General features: G+C 35.1%; 2 protein-coding genes and 1 long non-coding RNA gene across 9 annotated transcripts in view; 2 read left to right on the top strand and 1 right to left on the bottom strand.

The window, feature by feature from the left end:
- Nucleotides 1-9,170, top strand: part of LOC126707954 (lysine-specific demethylase JMJ32) — a 64,737-nt gene extending 55,567 nt beyond the window's left edge. Inside the window, exons 2-4 of one of the 2 annotated variants that reach the window (XM_050407717.1) lie at nt 2,568-3,443; nt 8,555-8,625; nt 8,707-9,170. In XM_050407717.1, coding sequence (XP_050263674.1) covers nt 2,575-3,443; nt 8,555-8,625; nt 8,707-8,921 — 1,155 coding nt within the window. In that variant the 5' untranslated portion in view covers nt 2,568-2,574 and the 3' untranslated portion in view covers nt 8,922-9,170. Of the gene's footprint in view, nt 1-2,528; nt 3,444-8,554; nt 8,626-8,706 lie in introns of those variants that run through there. The other variant, XM_050407716.1, reaches the window with a different exon arrangement.
- Nucleotides 9,171-10,919: 1,749 nt separating this feature from the next.
- LOC126709337 (ABC transporter E family member 2) overlaps nt 10,920-19,585 on the bottom strand; it is a 28,746-nt gene continuing 20,080 nt past the window's right edge. For 2 of the 6 annotated variants that reach the window (XM_050409540.1, XM_050409544.1), the window contains 8 exons: nt 19,454-19,543; nt 16,881-17,185; nt 16,576-16,771; nt 16,310-16,495; nt 15,925-16,194; nt 12,412-12,657; nt 12,165-12,297; nt 11,673-12,073 (listed from right to left, as the gene is read on the bottom strand). In XM_050409540.1, coding sequence (XP_050265497.1) covers nt 12,178-12,297; nt 12,412-12,657; nt 15,925-16,194; nt 16,310-16,495; nt 16,576-16,771; nt 16,881-17,185; nt 19,454-19,543 — 1,413 coding nt within the window. In that variant the 3' untranslated portion in view covers nt 11,673-12,073; nt 12,165-12,177. Of the gene's footprint in view, nt 11,135-11,222; nt 11,356-11,672; nt 12,074-12,164; nt 12,298-12,411; nt 12,658-15,924; nt 16,195-16,309; nt 16,496-16,575; nt 16,772-16,880; nt 17,186-19,453; nt 19,544-19,585 lie in introns of those variants that run through there. The other 4 variants (XM_050409542.1, XM_050409547.1, XM_050409546.1 and 1 more) reach the window with 4 other exon arrangements.
- LOC126709338 (uncharacterized) lies at nt 11,022-12,297 on the top strand. The gene is made up of 2 exons (XR_007649368.1): nt 11,022-11,168; nt 12,108-12,297. It is a non-coding gene; the product is annotated as an uncharacterized LOC126709338 (long non-coding RNA).

The following is a 19,585-nucleotide window of genomic DNA, read 5'->3' on the forward strand; positions in this document are numbered from 1 at the left end:
GCTATGATTTCAGTCAGACCCCTCCTGTCATGCACACTTAATCTCCCTCGTACAGCATTGGTCATATAGACCATGTACCACCCCATAATCAGTCCATGTCATTCATGCCCACTCCTGGACTGCATACAGATCCCATGACTACGGGCCGCACTCTTGGACTCAACCCTTTCGCAAAATTCATGTCCGCATTCCAAGAAGAACCAAATGTTTGCTGAACAACTTCAGGATCAACTATATTTTCCCAAGTATTTTCATAAAATGATGAGGCAAGAGGGTCATAAACGGGGGTTGTATTTGTAACATGCTGAACTCTAACATTAGCGTCCGCATCATCTTCATCACATTCAGCCATATCATCAACATGAAGAATGAGAGTAATTTCATGGTCATCAACACCCCTGTCAAAGTCGCCATCGTCAATCCTCTCTTCGTACTCATCTCTATCGTCAACATCTTCCCCAAAATAGTCTTCGTCTTCAACTACTGGAACTGTAAAGGATTCACCTCGATGTGTACAAAATTGATCTTCATATCTATTTCTAGGTTCGCTCTCAATTGTTGCTGGTGTCTCTTGAAAAGGGGGTGTATAGCCTCCCAATGTGGTGCATCGATTATCTAGGATTGCAAACTGTAGAGATGTAGTTGTTTGTACAATTTCTTCCTCTACGCTGACTTCTGCACGCGGCTCCAAAGTGATGTACAACTCAAAATTTGCTGCTTGTTCCCATTTCTCCATCTTACTAAACATGAATTTCACATGTTTGTCCTCTGTTATCGCCATATATCTGTAATTAATGCATTGATTGAGGACTTCATATGGAGAACGGAAAGTAATATGTATGTCATGCAAAGCAGGGTTCACTTGCAACTCTTCCATAATTTTTACTTTCAGCTCATTCAGGGTCTTTAGCTTACGACGTATCATCATATAACAGCACTAGATACCCGGACCTTGAAATGAGACTCCGTCATAAGGGTTGGCATTGCTAAGGGGTCCACCGTAGTATATATTTATATGGATCATTGTCAACCTATAGATCATCAAGTGCAATTGTGTTAGTGACAAATTTATAACGCTCAATCAACATCAATCACAAAACTTTGCATATGAAATGCCAACAATACTAACCTCAACCAAATTTGCATATACTCACCTTTAGTAATCTTACAAAAATAGTCATTACCAATTTCATATTATTTAAAAATTCCAAATTATTCTAGGGGCATGACTTTCAAAACCCATTCAAATAAGTTATGATGAACAAAAATATTATATACCAACTAGTTATCCATTGAAATCTCTATTACAAATCTTAAACAAATATATCTTGAAATAATTTATGGTAAAAAGACTACTATCTTAGGTATCAAACTCATAATCCATTTCATATCCATGATAAAGACCTAAAAGTACTAAATATTCCTAACAATTGATCACAATATTTAGTACTAAATATTCCCAATAATTAATCACAATATTAATTTTTTTTTAAACTTAGCATATTATCACAATATTTACACTAACAAACAAAACAAATATTCCCATATGTTGTAATAACATAATAATCACAATATTTGGTACTAAATATTCCCAATAATCACAATATTTGTAGTTATTTTCTAAAAAATCCCCAATGACTCCATTCTTTTTGCCTTCTTCTAATCCCCTAAAAGCCTAAAGGGCTATGGAAATGGATAGCTTTTGCTCTCTTTTTATTTTTAAAGTCTGCTCCTTTTTTCCTAACTTGGAATGTTACAAATGGTAACAACACCAAATATTTGTAACTTTTTCACAAACTATACGTGCTCGTGCTGCACCATCCTTACACATTCATGGTCATGGTCATGGTCATGACCATGTGTCTATCACACAGACAGATTCATGTTACAATTTTACCATTGCAACTTCCTTAAAAAAAAAAAAAGGATTTATAAGATTTTGAGCTCGGAACCTTTAGCCAAAAAAGTCTTATACATTCTCTTAAATAAAAAAAATAAAAAAAAAAACTAATAAAAGGAAAAAATTGCATATCTAGAGTACTCAAATTTTCACATAATAATCACAATATTTGGTACTAAATATTCCCAATAATCACAATATTAATTTTCTTAAAAAAAACTTAGCAAATAATTTAATCACAATATTTACACTAACAAAAAAAAAAATTTCCCAATATGTTGTAATTTAATCACAATTATTTACTAAATATTTCCAATAATTAATCATAATATTACTAGTCATTATAGATATTTTTTCTAAAGTAGATTCATGATCTTATATAAATGTGTCCTAATATTAATTTAAAAAAAAAAAAAAACTAGCAAATAATCACAATATACTAACAAATAAATTAATCACAATATTTACACTAATAAATAAGAAAAACAAAACTTTTCCTAACTAATGATATTGTTTGGGTTTTGTAGTTATTTCCTAAAAAAATCCCCAAATTTCCTCCTAGGACATCACACTTATCTTTTTAAAATGGTGTTTTAAAAAGCAGATTTTAAAACAGTTTATTGCCCAAATCACAATAAAATTGAAAGGGGGCAGCAGAAGGGCGGAGAGGGAGAATGAAGAAAGCGATGGAGGCATTGTGGGAGGAAGTGAGGGAGCTGAGTCTAGGAAACAGCACAGAAATAGACCACCTCGACTCCCCTCCAACCCCACTCCAATTCCTAAGAGACTACGTTTCTCAAAACAAGCCCTGCCTAATCTCCTCCGCCACTCTCCACTGGCCCGCCCACTCCTCTTGGTCTCAAGACACTTACCTCACCCAATCACTCTCCGCTTCTCCAAACGTCTCCGTTCACCTAACCCCACACGGCAACGCCGACGCACTGGTCCCATTCCCCAACAACAACAACCTCTGCTTTGCTTCGCCACACGTCCAACAACTCCCTTTCCGCGAAGCTTTACATCTCATAACAACAACAACAACAACAAATTCAGATTCTAATTCCAATACCCAAAAAGTTGTTGCTTATTTGCAGCAACAGAACGATTGCTTCCGCTCCGAATACTCGGCGCTTTCTTCGGACTGCGATGATCACATACCGTGGGCTACTGAGGCACTCGGATCTCTTCCCGAAGCTGTTAATCTATGGATTGGGAACCATCGCTCTGTCACTTCTTTTCACAAGGATCACTACGAGAATCTATACGCCGTCGTTTCTGGTGAGAAGCATTTTCTGTTACTTCCTCCCACTGATTATCACCGTATGTACATCCGCAACTACCCTGCTGCTCGTTATTCCTATTCCCAGGAGTCCGGAGAGTTTGCATTGGAGCTGGAAGAGCCTGCGAGGTACGTGCCTTGGTGCAGTGTAAATCCTTATCTTTCGCCGGAGAATATGGAGGCTGAGATGTCCAAATTCCCCTTGTATTTCAATGGCCCAAAGCCCTTTCAGTGTACGGTCAAGCCTGGACAGATTCTTTACTTGTAAGCTCTACTTTCTTTCTCAACATGATGATTGATAACATTTTTTGCATTGCAAATGGTTTTGGTTAAGGTGTAATGTCCTATGCACTAAGAGTCTAGGACACCCGTCTCTCAGAATTTAAAGATAGAAAAACCAAAAGACTCGAATTTGCATGGGATGATGCCACGAGTAACTTCAATTTACACAAGCAGAACAAATTTTCTTTTGTTCCAAATGCAGGGTGCAATATTACACAAATGCCAGCAAGGACAAAATGGTTATCTGTGCAATTTGAAGAAATAAAAAATAGAACAAAACAAAGGTAATGCTTATTAGAGTCAATTTGTGATTTTTTAGAAAAAAAAAAATGCAAAAGAAGTTGTCTATAGTAATCCACAGACCCATTGAATAGAGCCAGGAGACCAAGAACATATCTATAACCTACCTTGTTTAAAATTAACAAGCAAATGGGTCATTATACTTAACCATAAAATCTACAACAGTTATATTAGAAAATCAGCATAATCACTTATTTTGGATGAACTAGGATGTCTTGCATGATTGATATCACTTTGCCTTCCTCTATTGACTTTAAAGTGAAAGTTTTGCTACTATTCTGAATATTCAATTTTCAATGTTTCATTTATAAAGTTTTAATGATAGAGATTCATCAAAGCTACCTGATCCTGCAAAGCTAAATTCTTTTATGGGACGTGAAGTTTGTAGTTTCTGATTCAGCAATGTGAATTTGCTTCTTAAGCTAAAAGCTGTCTCAGCCTCTCAGAATCATTGAATTTTCGACAACTGGCTGCTATTAGCTAGACTCTCCCATTAAATCTGTTTCTATACCTTTTTCTGAAACTTTCAAGATCTCCTTTTTTGTCTTGGGATGCTTGGAAAATTCGGAAGCTGATTATGTAAGTAAATAGTTGGTGTCCTCCAGTGGGCAATTTCTGGTTGTGGCATGGTTGAATTTTCGAAAGATCATCAGATAAATTTTTGGTGTATATGCTGTTCCAAACTGCAAACCACCCTCTTCTTCCCTTTAAAAAAAAAGTGTATATGTTAGCGTGAAGTGCAGGCATCAATTTGTGAATAAGACAGCTTTAAAGAAGGAAGGGGTTGTCCTTTCTCTTAATCTTTTTATAGTCATGTCTCTGTAGCCGAGATTTTTTTTTTTTTTTTTTTTTTGCCCGAGAGTTCCTGTTAGTACTGATTTCATTTTGTTTTGTGCTGCTTATTTTTTTTCCCTCTCTTCAAATAGCCTTCAATTTTTCACTTGTTTAGTAATACCTGATGCATATTTGATCTTCATATCTCACCTATATGACATCTTCTCATTCTATTATTTTTTTCATTTTATGCCCCCCACCCCCTATTTACCTGCCTTGTATCAACCATCTAGATTGCATCTAATCTCACCAAACAACACCACCCCCCATCCCCGCCCAACCCCCCAAAACTTTTTCCTGTCTAAAAGGACAAGGATGTTTAAGAAATTCAACCCTAGATTAGGTTTCTTGATAATCTAGACCTCAATACTCCCCCTAAGGGGAGTAGGGATCCGAAAGAGTACTACAATTTTCCAAAGTTTTCTTTTATGGGGTTCGATGTTTAAGGACTTACAGATACTTGGTTTCACAAAATTGGAGAACTTTATAGGTTTTTAGTATGAAAAATGATGAATTGAAGAATAAAAGGAACAAATAAAGCCTCGGTAATCACAAACTTCTAGCTATAAAGAAGGTGATGAATTTATCAAACTCAATCTCTCTAACTATCTTAGAAAAATATATAAAATTATTTATATAGGCCATTCCCAATCCTTTTCCTCAAAGACTAGGTGATGTGGACACTAGATGTTCAATTGATGTTGGTTGATTTTGTTGGACCGGATTTATCATAATTACTACTGATGGTGGGGCTAAATTTAGATTGATTTTGTCAACTCCAAACAACCTTTTCCCCCCTGCTTGGTGCTAACTCCAAGCAACCCTAGGCACTTGCTCCTAGATTTTGTATCCCCTTTCCCCCAACTTAATATTCCTTGAAGTAACCCTAGACGTTGATTCCTAGGTGTATCCTTTTTGTCTATTTCTTCTTACTCCGCTAAATTTTTTGAGAACCTTATGTCCTGCATAAATTTTAGTATCAAAGCAATCATTGTCCCGCTAGGACTCTTGAATAAAACTGAAAAACAGTTAGAACATTTGAACCAATCTTGCTTGAAATTGACACCAAGTAAGAGAAAGCAAAAGCTAGGAATCAGCACCAAGTTTTATTTTTCTAGATTTTTTTCTACTTTTGTTCATTGGAGTACAATAGTGTACTTATATAGATTACTAAACTTTAATTCTAATTGATTCAGGAAAGCCCAATTGTTACCTATTCAAAAAAAAAGGGACAGCCCAATTTTTAATTATAAAAATATTAAAATACCCTTGTCTCTAGAAAATTATAATAAAATACGAAGAACGTAACTCATTGATAAGACCTAAATTAAATCCAATTGATCAATTATAAAATACAGTTGGCTTCTAAAATTAAATAAAACCATAATAAAATAAAATTTCCTTGGCGCCGCATTTAATAATTTAGTGACTCAAATTGCTTCTGAACATTGTTTTGTGACTGAAAATCCACAATTGGTTTTCAAATAGAAAAAGGGAAGGGGTATATTTTCCTGCATCATTATCCAATTGTTCTTTTGTTGTTTTCTCTTTGAAAATATGTGTTGCATTAGAGATTCAGAGTCAGATCTAAGAATTTGCACTGGATTTTTTTTTATCACCAATCCCAACAGATTTGATGAGAATAATTGTTTTTTTTATTTTTTAAAGTGTGTGACCTTTTAGAAGTTCTAGAATAATATTTCTTTTCTATGAAGTTATTTACAGAAAAAGGGATTTATTTTTGCATTATAAGTGCTAGTTTTTATATTCATGATGTTGAATTACTTATAAAAAAATCCTCATTTTAAGACGCACGTTTGAGGATGTGGTAATAGACACCTGTTTGGGGATGTGGACAGTTCATGAGACCAATTGCTTGCTTCATTTTGTGGTTATATGTTTGACTAGTCAAAGGTTTGGAGACTCACATCTAGTGATTCCCTTCCATTACTTATAAGCTCTCTTCTCTCCTGTACTTAATTTTCTGTTTTTTCTTTCTTTCTTTCTTTCTTCATCTTGCTTTTACTATTTGACTACTTTGTAATTTTTTGCATGAAGTAGGTTTTTTTTTTTTTTTTAAATATAATTACTCTTCTTACTTATCAATTTAAAAAAAAAAAACCTCATTTTATTTGTCGTGGAGTGTATTAAAAGTTTGTACATCATTTTCCATCGTTTTCTATAATTATCAGCATCCAATTAAGAGTTAAAATAGGAAAGTTCGTAAAATCTTGTAATCAACTAAGCTTAATACTTGAGATTTTTTTTTATAATTATTATAAATAGCATAATACTTCAGAATTATTTGATAAAAGAAAACTTACTGGCTTTCCTTCCTTTTTGAGCTCCTCCCTCTCTCTCTTTTATAGTTAGTCAGCCGCTAAACACAATTAGCATAAAACTATTATGGTAGATAGTCAGAAAAAAGGAATTAGGTCAATTTACATAAGACGTCTTTGCAGTATAAAACAGCTCAGATCACATAGCGAAACCAAAACGCACAGGTAGACTTTTGATAAAACACAGGTAGACACTACTTGTAACTGCAAAATAATGCCAACCTAGGATTGTTCTCTCTATTCCTGACATGCAAAAAGTTTTTAATGGTGTGCTTTTCTTTTTTTCTGGAGGGGGGGAGGGTGGAGCTGGCTAAATGTTGTTGTTGTTGTTTTTTTTGTTTTTTTGTTTTTAATCTTTGCATGCTTTTTTTTTTTTATCCTGCTCTGTATAGACATAGATTGAGTGCATTAATTTAAGTTTGACAAAACCTGATTTATGATAATTGTGACAGAGAAGCCATGTTGGTTTATGTGGATGAAAAGAGGATGGTGCTGGGTATAAACTAGTGTAAATTAAATGGTGATGAATAGCAGATCATTCCCTAGTTTTTTCGGCAGGTTCACATTGCGGTTTTGACTCACAGGGAAAACTTAAAAGGATTGATTCATACAATATGAACCAAACAATACAGCAAAGATCACAGTAGCAATGGTATGTTAACAGTTTCTGTCACATGTACATTTCATTATGGGCGAAATTTTATGTTGGACCCAGCACAGCCTCAATGTGGGTGTAAGGTATTGTTGGATAGGCCTGCAGCATGGATGTTCTAATAGGGATTTGAGTGGCTTTAGAGGCAGGAACTAGGATAGTTGATTATGTGATAAATAGCAGACCAAATCACTAGCTTTCAGGAAATACTAGATTGAGCTATCAACTTAAAATGAATTGGTTGACCGTTTCTAACCCTTACAATGCAGCAAACAGAATTAAAAGCTGGTTGAAACAGACCAAGTGGACAGCATCACAAAGGCTCCACAATGGTTCTCACATGCACACAAGGTATGGGTGAAGTACCCATGTTGGACATGACTTAGCATTGATACTGCATGGGATTTTGTTAGACAGATCTTTAGTATGGATGTGCTTGGTATAGGATATGTGTGGACTGGCTTACTGCCTTGCAGCTATACAAGAAGCGTGTCCTATAAAAAATTTAAAAAATCTAACAATTCTAATTTGATGGAATATGCTTCCATCAAATTTATTGAAGTGTAAATTTTTGTCTAGGGCAAGTTGTGGTATGCTAAGACTTCTACCTGAATTTTTTATTTTTATCTTTTTTTTCTTCCCTTGTATATCGATCATTGCATATCTATGTTAAGAATAGATGAGTTAGTGTCAATGGAAATCTCTACAGTATACCTGAATTCAATGATGCCTCCGTCTGCTTAGGATCCTAAGGAGAAGCATTAATTTTGTAGTTATTTGAGCATTTGAACGTAACCAATATTTCAAAAGAAAAGAGGGTGGTAACTAGTCATTAGAAGAAAGAACTTTGGATTTTTGTGGCTGTAAGTTGAATTCTTAACATGGAATCCTATTCTTTGATATGGCACTTTCTCCTAATTTAATAGATTTGTGGTAATTTCAAGGCTGATGAGATGGGGTTGATGCAGGCCAAGTATGTGGTTTCATCACGTTAGGCAGAGTCCAGATGCTGGAGGGCGGACTATTGCAATAAACTATTGTGAGGATCAAGCTTTTTTCTCCCCCTTGCAGGTTTAGCTTTAATATGTTTGTAGATACTAAGATAAAAATATGTTTGCAGGGTATGATATGCAGTTTGATATCAAGTATGCCTATTTCAACTTCTTGAAATCAATTCAATACCGATCAATTCATGATCCAACATTGCCAAAAACAGCATCTAAGGACACAGATTCGGAATCAGATTGTGATTCAATTGCATATGGCTTTAAGGATGAATTTAGTGCTAATGGATCTGTAGAAAATTTAGCTGGGGGCAATACTAAAGAAGAATGAGTTTTGATTTGATAGCCTGGGTGCTCAATTGTTCATGTGTGGGATTCTTTAGGGCTGGAAAGAAACAGAGATCCCAGAAAAAGGACATTGGGATTGTAACTGGTAAGAAAGTTGCTTGAAGAATGAAGATATTGAATACGTGGATGGGCACCTTAATGTCCTATAATTTTGGCCTATCCATATTAATCCTGATGCATTTCCTATCACAGAAAAATTTTGGAGAAATGAAGCACAAAATTGATGTGGCTCTCTTTCTTTCTTTCTTTTTTTTTTTTTTTTTTTTTTTTTTTTTTTTTTTTTTTGAGGGGTGTTGTTGAATAGCATATGAACCTTCTAGGAAAATTTTTGAAAGTAGATGGATTAAAGTGAAACATTTTAAAGTACAACGATGATGAAATATATGCAATTTAACCTTCCTTATTTTTCTAAACCAGATGTACTACTTAAAATGATGGAAGGTGGCTGCCCTAATTATTTTCAAATGTTGCCTTCCAAAGGTATAGGTTTGGATTTACAGGCTTTATCAAAATTTCATTTATTTGCATGAGTTCATGTTTCCCAAAATTTAATATATTAATGTTAGGATTGTAAAAGAGCTCGGTCAGGTTGAGTATTAAAAGCTTATGATTATATGTATATGTTTAAGCTTGGTCATTCTATTTGTCAAAGAAGCTTGAGCCACTGAATTAAACTATTTTCAATTTAATGCAAGTGGAATCGAGGATGTGTCAGAAGGCAGTTCTTCTAGCAAAGTCTAATAGACAACCCTGAGCTGCTCATGTGCTTCCAATATCAAGTCTATCAAAATTAGACAGTGTAAGAGCAACACAATAGATCAAGGATTTTTGAAGCACGTTATAAGAATAAATATGGAATTTTAATGCTTATTTAGCATGTAATTCACATCAAATATGCAAAAAAACATCACTCACATTCTCCCACCAAAGGTTGAGCTGAGATCAAATATCTCAAATCTCAAAAGTTTTAGCACGCAGCTACAATGCAGTTCCAAATATGAGATAGTATGGACTAATGTTGTAAAAAATTTACTAATTTTTTTTATCTATCTCTCTTCTTTATTGACTCTTTCTCTCTCTTCTATCTATCCTCTACCTCTCGCCTTTCTCTTCTCTCAACCCCACTCAGACTTCTCGCTTCTTTTTCATCCCTCTTTGGTGGTGGTCGGTATTGTGGGTCATCAACAGCAGTTGTGGTCGTGGCTTCAGTTGTTTAGGCGGTGGTCCATTTTCTGGTTCTTTCATGGATCATCAATTGTAGTTATGGTTGTGGTAATTGGGTGGTTGTGGGTTGCATTGAAGGTGGTTTTGGATGTGCGTTGAAGATGGTTGTGGGTTGCAGTGATTGGGTGGTTTTGGATGTGATACTGAAATTAATTATTAGAAAAAATAAGAGATGTGATATAGAGAAAATTGTAAAATGATTTGTTAAAGTAAATAAAGTGACTTTTTGATGGGCCAAATGCTAAATTTTTTTAGAAGTGCTGATGCTAGTGCTCTAAGGCCTGTAGCATTAACTATGACCCCTTTTGTTTTGCACTTAAATAAATAGACCATTTAACCTTCAACTATAACTGCTAGTTGAGTCTTCTTTCCAAATCAAAATCAAGAGATCATAAATGAGGAAGGGTAGTGCTGAAAAGCCACCTGCTCTAGGCTCACGTTTTTACCTGAGATCATGCCCTCTACATCCAGCTACTCACCCCAACCAATTTTTAGTAACAAAAAATCTTTCTAATTACATTATATAAGTAAATATTCAGCAATTCCAATAAATTTTTCCAAGAGAAAAACTATGGGGGAATTGTTTTAAATATTACCCCAGAAATTACAAAAGTCAAAACATGTAAAGCAATAAATCAATTGACATCATTTTTGCTGTTCCTCAACTGGTTAAATACAACCGTTGATGCTATAAAAGAAAAATAGGCATACAGATTCACTGACCTAATGTCATACCAAAATTGGTGAACACACTATAGGAGAAAATATAGTATACTGACATCAATAAATAACATGGCCTGAAAACTCATTTTAAGCCAGAAGTACAACATTTTGCCTTCAACAGGCGAAGGACATCTTGTCGTTTGTCAACATATTGAGATCCCACTGCTCAAACCGATTCCCACATATCTAAATAGCTCATTGAGAACCCACTGCTCAGACCAATGCACTAAAACTTTGAAATCGAAGCAACTGCAAACCAACAAAATTCCCAGTGAATGTTTAGGTGCCAACAGTGTGCATAATAACTTGTATAAGTTTGATATACGAAAGAACCAACCTATTTAAAATTGTCAGTCACCCAGGTAATAATAGGACCCAGCAGATTTCTGCTCCCTGTCCTTGGTTGATTCCAATTTGTTGATTCTAGGGCGGAAATTAGTTGGGTCCCTTCTAAATGTGATATCCAAATGCTGCAAGCAATGCAAAACAACGCATCAGTGGAAGGAAGAGAGAGAGAGAGAGGTGGAAAACAGTTGTGACACTCACAGATGTTATTCTCCTCAATTCTTTCCAATTCTTGCTAACTACATAGTGTGGCAAACTCATGCTACTCTGCAAATTACCTCTGCTGAAAAACCACCAGCTCTAGGCTCACGTTTTTGCTTGAGATCATGCCCTCTACATCCAGCTACTTACCCCAACCAATTTTTAGTAACAAAAAATCTTTCTAATTACATTATATAAGTAAATATTCAGCAATTCCAGTAAATTTTTCCAAGAGAAAAACTATGGTGGAATTGTTTTAAATATTACCCCAGAAATTACAAAAGTCAAAACATGTGAAGCAATAACTCAATTGACATCATTTTCGCCGTTCCTCAACTAGTTAAATACAACCGTTGATGCGGTAAAAGAAAAATAGGCATACAGATTCACTAACCTAATGTCATACCAAAATTGGTGAACACACTATAGGAGAAAATATAGTAAACTGACATCAATAAATAACATGGCCTGAAAACTCATTTTAAGCCAGAAGTACAACATTTTGCCTTCAACCGGCGAGGATATCTTGTCGTTTGTCAACATATTGAGATCCCACTGCTCAAACCGATGCCCGCATATCTAAATAGCTCAATGAGAACCCACTGCTCAAACCGATGCACTAAAACTTTGAAATAGAAGCAACTGCAAACCAACAAAATTCCCAGTGAATGTTTAGGTGCCAAAAGTGTGCATAAATATAACTTGCATAAGTTTGATATATGAAAGAACCAACCTATTTAAAATTGTCAGTCATCCAGGTAATAATAGGACCCAGCAGATTTCTGCTCCCTGTCCTTGGTTGATTCCAATTTGTTGATTCTAGGGCGGAAATTAGTTGGGTCCCTTCTAAATGTGATATCCAAATGCTGCAAGCAATGCAAAACAATGTATCAGTGGAAGGAAGAGAGAGAGAGAGAGAGAGAGAGAGAGAGAGAGAGAGAGAGAGAGAGGTAAACAAGAAAAACAGTTGTGACACTCACAGATAAGAAGAGATTCATCCCAGTCAACAATGACTGTGGAGAATTTGCAATACAATCAAGCGATGGCCTCCCCTCATACACGATAACTCTATCTGCCAGATAAGTTGCCATTATAAAATCATGTTCAACCACGAAAGCAGTTTTCTTTGCATGAAGGATAAACCTCTTAATGACTTTTGAAGCAACTATACGCTGCTCAGAATCAAGATATGCACTTGGTTCATCTATCAGATAAATGTCTGCAGGCTGCATTAAGTAAAGCCACACATTAGAGCACCTTCAAATAATCAGAAGAGAGCAAAAAAAAAAAAAAAAGATGAGTCAGCATAAAACAACATTGGAATTCTCCATGTCCAAGAAAATTTCACTTTCTAGTTGCACTTACAGAAACTTCTGTAACAATCCCAACAAATGACTACCACAGGGAATTCATACCACACCAATGATTATTTGATGAATGATAATAAAAGCCTTTATAATATTGACAACAGAACACATGCAATAGAATTTACCCAGAATTATCTGTGCACAGCAAGCTAAAAAATCTATATATGCTTTTATCCTACAAGCAAAAGAAATCAAAACAAAAATAATAATGTCTAATCAACAATAGACCAAGAACTGAAAAACACACAACTGTATACATATTTATTGTACAATAGTTGATAATTCTTTCTTTTAGCGTGAGACTAGACCGCAAAACAGAGGAACAAAGCAATGTACAAACAAATACAGATTTAAACTAGGGAATTAAAAAAAATGTAGGCTGAAAAATTTAAACCTACCTTACAAAACAAAAATGTTAAGTTCAAACTAGTTACAGATACACTAAAAGAAATCAATACAAACACAATAACCATCAACATTTTGGCTTTTCCCAACTACTGGGTCTTGAGCCTACAACATCACCCTCCACCTTGCTAATACAAGCAGAGAAGGTGCCATTGTCATCATTTTAGCTTTTCCCAACAAAAGCATTATCCAAGTATCTTTATCCCCCAAAATACAACAAATAATGGCAAAATTAAGGAATTACACATGGGAGCACCAGGCACCTAGCATCCATCACAGCAGGAAGGAATCAAGCCAGGTCCAGAAGAAATTCTAAAAAAACTGGTAGGGAAAAAAAAACCAAGAGAAGGCAGTGAACTTAAGTCTATCAACAACTTCTAAATCAAATTGAAGAATGCATCCACTGGAGATGGATGGGATCCAATCAATCTAGTTTAGTATGTGATTAACAAGTTTCAAAACTAATTTTACAGACAAAACCACTACTAGGGATGGACAAATCTAATTTTCTGACAAGTAATCAAAAACATTATTGAAAAAGAAAAGTACCATATGTTCACAATAGCGAACACAGCACTCAAAGCAATTACAAGCAAATCAAGTAGAAATTCTAACAACAAAGTAGGAAATCAAAAATAGAAATACGATGTGTAAACCCCCAAACCCAAGACCAATCAAACAAAGGGATGGACAAATGTATTGCATTCAAGTAATTGACTAAGAACAGGATAATCAATCATCTCAACCTCAGGCCAAGCATATGAGACAAACAGAAGCAATTAAGACTTTTGGGCATAAGTTTTAGGTATTATTGCCTCAACATACACAACTCCAAAGCCTTTTACCTTCAGAAAGCACCCACATTATTTATAGCAACGTAAAGCAGCTACTTAAAGCTTATAGAAGTTAACTCATAGTCCCCAAAGCTTTCCACATTACTTCCTAAGTATTATGTTCAAGGCAGACTAAAAAGCAAAGAGCAAACCATTCATCATTTCAGTGAAAGAATGTAATACCCATGTGATTTATAAATTTAAATAATTTAAAAAAAATAAAATAAAATCTTATAAAATAAAAAATAAAAGCAAACCAATCATTTTCAAGTGTAATGGTGAATTAGTTGACCATCTTTTCTCTCATTGTCCGGTTGCTATGGATCTGTGGTCTATGGTTTTGGGTTTATTTGAAGTGAGTTGGGTTATGCCAAAGTCCATTTTTGGGCTCCTAGCTTGCTAGTAAGGTCGGTTTGGTCATCATTAAAATGAACATATATGGTTAACTGTTTCCCATTGTCAAATGTATTGTCTTTGGAAGGAAAGAAATAGCAGGTTCTTTGAAGATAATGAGAGATCCATGTCAAACCTCAAGTTATTGTTCTTTAGAACCTTATTGCATTGGTTGTCAGCTTTGTGAAACCAATCATTTTCCTCTTTTCTTGATTTACTTGATTTATGTAATTTTTGAACTTGATTTATTGACCCCTGTACACTTCTTGTGTACTAGTGTGTCCCTTTCTTTATATCAATAAATTTTATTAATTATAAATAAATAATAATAAAAAAATCAAACCAATCACAAATAGGGATAAATTACTTTTTTACTTTTTTATTAGTTACACATGTATCTAATGGGTCTAGAACCCACGACATCACCCACCAATTGCTTCTATAAGGGAGGAGGTGCCATTTGACCTAAAGCACACTATTTAAAAGAAAGGAAAATATCACCACACCAATAATCAACCCAGAACTGCACTCTCTGGACTACACACTGAGCATTATACACTACCTTAAATACAGAGATATCTACTACTAGCAAACTTAAGGCCAGGAAGAACAAATTAATATAGATAAAAATATAATATATAAATCAAACAAACAGGTAAAGATACAAACAACCCATGTACCGTGGGGTATTGCGCGTTCTTTTCACTAATGAAATTGTTTTTACAATTTTCACACACACACACAGGGACACACAGAGACAGATATACACACACACACACATATATATATATATGTACATCTGTACACCAGGAAATCAAGCAAATTGTTGAAAATCATGGACACACACAGTCATTTGCAACATCCAGCCTATTTAACCTAGACTAAACTAAATAGCTAAATAACTAATACAAATCCTTTGTGCCACTTTTTGTGTTCTACTTCCACCAATTGTGATATGCCATGTGTCTAATTTTTTTTTTTTTTTCTATTTTAAAATTTCAGTTATTTTATAGGGAAAGTAAAAAAGAATACTTGGTGAAGTATAAAGTGGTACAAAGGTAACATAATCCCAGCATGTTGGACAAATAGAAGGGATCATAAAGGGAATTCAATCTTGTGTTACTCATGTAACTAATAATAGCAATTTTTTTTTTTTTTTTTTTTGATAGGTAATAAAAATTTTATTGAAAAAACGTACATCGTGTCCATGATGATGAACACTCTTGACATGAAGAAAATACAAAAAGCTCAAGAGCTACTAAGAATAAGAATTATTATTATTAACAATAATAATAATTAAGTAATACCAACAAATGATAAATCTACATTCATTCTTCAAAAATCAACAATGCATGATTAATATACCGAGGGGATAAATTAACCAATCGACAAAAACTACTCAGTTATTTACATTCTAGCACAATTAATAGAAAGTATACATTTTCATTTTTAAAATTTAAAAAAAAAAAATTAAAGAAAAAAAAAAACTTATTACCTTCCCAAGGCATAGGCATAATGCAACTCTTTGCAACTCTCCACCAGAAAGATTCACAACTTCTTGATCCATTAATTGTTCAATAAGAAGAGGCTTCATAACATCCGACACAAACTGAGCATGCATGTATGAATCACGTATTTTTGAAATTAGCAAGTTCCGCACAGTGGATGGATATTTCGGACTGATCTTCTGGGGCTTGTAAGAAACATTAAACTCAGGAATCTCCACATCAGAACCTTCTACAGAATCAGGTTTCAGTAAACCAGCCTGCAGAATTAGCCAACAGGATAACGCATCCTCTTAAAAAGCAGGAGATCCCAAAATAACTTAAACAGCTAAACATGACAAAGAACACAAAAGTGATGAAAAGAAAAAAAAATACCAGCATACGGATAAATGTTGTTTTGCCAGTCCCATTCTCACCCAGCATCACAATAATCTGAGAATCAGTAAATTCACCCTCAACAACACGAATCCTGAAATTTCCTTGAGTTTTGGTCATGGTTGGGTATTTGTAACGTGCATATGTCTCAATTTCCTCCGCACTTTCTTGTGGAGTCTCAGCAACCTAGAGAAGGCAACAAGTAAATAAAAGAGTACAGCTAAACAAAGTCAAAAGGCAACAAATTAGCAAAGCTAACAGATAACCTTAAAGGTAAGGGATTCATCCCGAAAACGTAAATTTTCTGTTGGAACAAATCCAGCCAAGAAGATATTGATTCCTTCTCTGACTGAGAAGGGAAGGGTTACAACTCCATATGCTCCCGGTTTCCCATATAAACAGCAAATGAAGTCCGACAAGTAATCCAGGACGCTAAGATCATGCTCCACAACAATTACATAGCTGAAATATGAAGTTTAAACAGTGTGATTACCATTCTTAAAAGTCCTTAATACAAACAATAAAATCATTTGAAGATTAAGAGTAAGAAAATGGCTGGAGAAACAAAAACCTATTAGGCCTGAGCAAAGAACGGACAACTTGAGCAGCTTTAAGCCTCTGTTTTACATCAAGGTAACTTGAAGGTTCATCAAACATATATATTTCTGCATTCTGTACAGCAACAACAGCAATAGCAAATCTCTGAAGCTCTCCTCCTGACAAATCCCCTACATTACGGTCTATAACCTGGTTCAGTTGAAGATCAGCGCAGAGTTCTGACTTCATGTCTCTCTCATCCTTTTGGTCCAGCACCTGCCCTACATTACCTTGAACAGCTTTTGGAATGTGATCAACATACTGGGGCTTTATAATGGCCTAATAAAAAAGAATATACATTCTTAGTAGAGAGACAAAGGTTAAACAAGGGAATCTAATATCCAACCAAAAGACAACCCACAGAATTATCAAAATCATGGGATCCAAGTACGTACAGCATATTAAATTCAGCATTAAACTAATAAAGACAACTTCCAATGCTCGTGAATCATACCCATCAAATGTTCTTATAATTAATATCTCCATCCACAAAAAAAAAAATATATATATATATATATATAAATAAAAAAGGTCTTTTGCAGTTTCATGAAGTCCATGGGCTTGGTACACCAAGTGGTCAGATACAAATTAACCAAGTTAATGCAAGCATTAAATTAAACAAACCACACTGCATTCCGGCAGAACTGAGGGTAGGAAAAAAATCAAAGGGGCAAATAGGGAAACGGGCCAAACCCTAGGCTTCACCATCTAGGGATGCTAGGAATCACCATCAAGCTGTAGAGCAATATCTAATCAGAAATTTTTCATTCAAAATGCATTGCCTCAAACTATTTCTAAAGCCTCCTTTTAATAGGCTTCCAGGACTACATCAACAAGGAGAGAGATATAATCAAGCCACAATTAAATCCATAAAATCCTCAACCATTATAAAGCCCAAACAAATTCAAGAATGAAATCAACTATCTCAAACAAGTACAAATCTAGAACAAATGGTGCCATCAGGCGTTGTTTTGGGTTTCAACAGTGGGTGTGGATCATTTGGGTATCAGCAGCCTTGGAGTTTGTTTGATGGGTTCTGGGTGTGGGACTTTGGATTTTGTGTTTCATGTATGGATTGATACAGGATGCCTTGTCTCCAGTTGGCAGATAAGAGTTGCATTTTCTTTTTGATTGGTAAGCTACACGTGCACCTGATCAGCCATGAACCCACGGCCACAGCCCCACCCTCCACCTAGAACTTGTAAGGGGAGGAGGTGCCAGTTGAACTAGAGCTCATTGTGTGAGTTGGATTAGTCTATCTTGAACTTGATTTGGGTTGTAGATATTAATTCATAAGGGTTTGAACTCAGAGGTGAAAAGAGGTTGAATGGGAATGGTTGTGACTTTGAGAGAGTCACCTTCTCCAAGATGAGATTACTTCAAGAGGATCTCTACCTCCAAGCAAGACTAGAATAGTCTAAGCAACAAGTTTATTCTCCTAATTGATATCAAATGAGGGATTACATGTCTATATTTGTACACCTAAGCTCTAATTGTATTGGCCACACATAGCCCACTCCTATAGGTTATCCTTTGCGGCACATGTTAAAGATGGGCAATTTCACATTTAACTTATTAAATGAGGCTCCTAACAAACATGCACGTGCTTAATCAATTCATGCATCTGCTAGGCTAGCTAACTCTAACTAACTCTGACAGTTGACATCCAATACTTGAAGAAACCCTAATATGAGCGGTTGCCAACTCAAGGTTGAATCACCTACATGAGACTGAGAGGGAACCCCATGCAAATTCGGATCCACGTTGATCTATGTGTGCCAATCAGCAGTCTAAAAATGCATGGAAGTACCGATTTGGCTCCTCTGAGTGGCAATCGGCACTTCCTTTACATGAGTCAATTTTGCTTCTGATTGACAAGTTGGTTCAAGTTTCTAACATGATCCTAACATGCACCTCACTTTGGGGGAAAGAAGCGTAGGGCCTTTGGCGCTTCGCACTTTTACCAACAATGGTGCAAAGTTTAATGCATTGTTATATGTAAGAAACTTTATATGGATATTAAAAAAAAGTTAATTGAATTTGTGTAAACTTTGCATGATACCCATCAAAGCTATCATCTATAGGCCTAAGTCAAGATTTGAGAATGATTTCAATTAATAGTAGTTACCACTCCTTTTTTTGGTAGGCGACCACGCTAATCAAACCCTACGAATTTGTACTCATTTAATGTTTAGCCTTTCTAATGAATATGTTAAACAATTGCCTTATAAGGACTTGACAATATTAACAATTTACAGAATTTTTTTGGAGCCCATGAAAGATTGAATGGTACCTAACACATAAGTAGGGACCAGTCCAAGTAGACTACTAAAACAACAAAGATAATAAGAAAATAAGGTAGTAGCAAAGATACACCTTACCCTTGTAAACAACTAAAATATTTCAAAGCTTCATTAGTTATTTACTCATGAAGATCAACATCAATCATGAAATAGTGAGACAAGTAGATAGAAATTCAATTTATTTTTCAAGTTCAACAAGGTATGTCATATGTCTAAAAGAACATTCTAAATCAAAAAGGCACACCTTCAAATTATCTTCAAGAATACGTGTAAAATAATTCTGCAGCTCAGATCCTCGGAAGTATGTCAAGATTTCCTGCCAATCTGGAGGATTCTAAAAAATAATAAATACAATAAAAGTCAAAAAGATAAGCAA

The sequence above is a fragment of the Quercus robur genome, chromosome 12, assembly GCF_932294415.1.
Source record: "Quercus robur chromosome 12, dhQueRobu3.1, whole genome shotgun sequence".
Classification (NCBI taxonomy): domain Eukaryota; kingdom Viridiplantae; phylum Streptophyta; class Magnoliopsida; order Fagales; family Fagaceae; genus Quercus; species Quercus robur.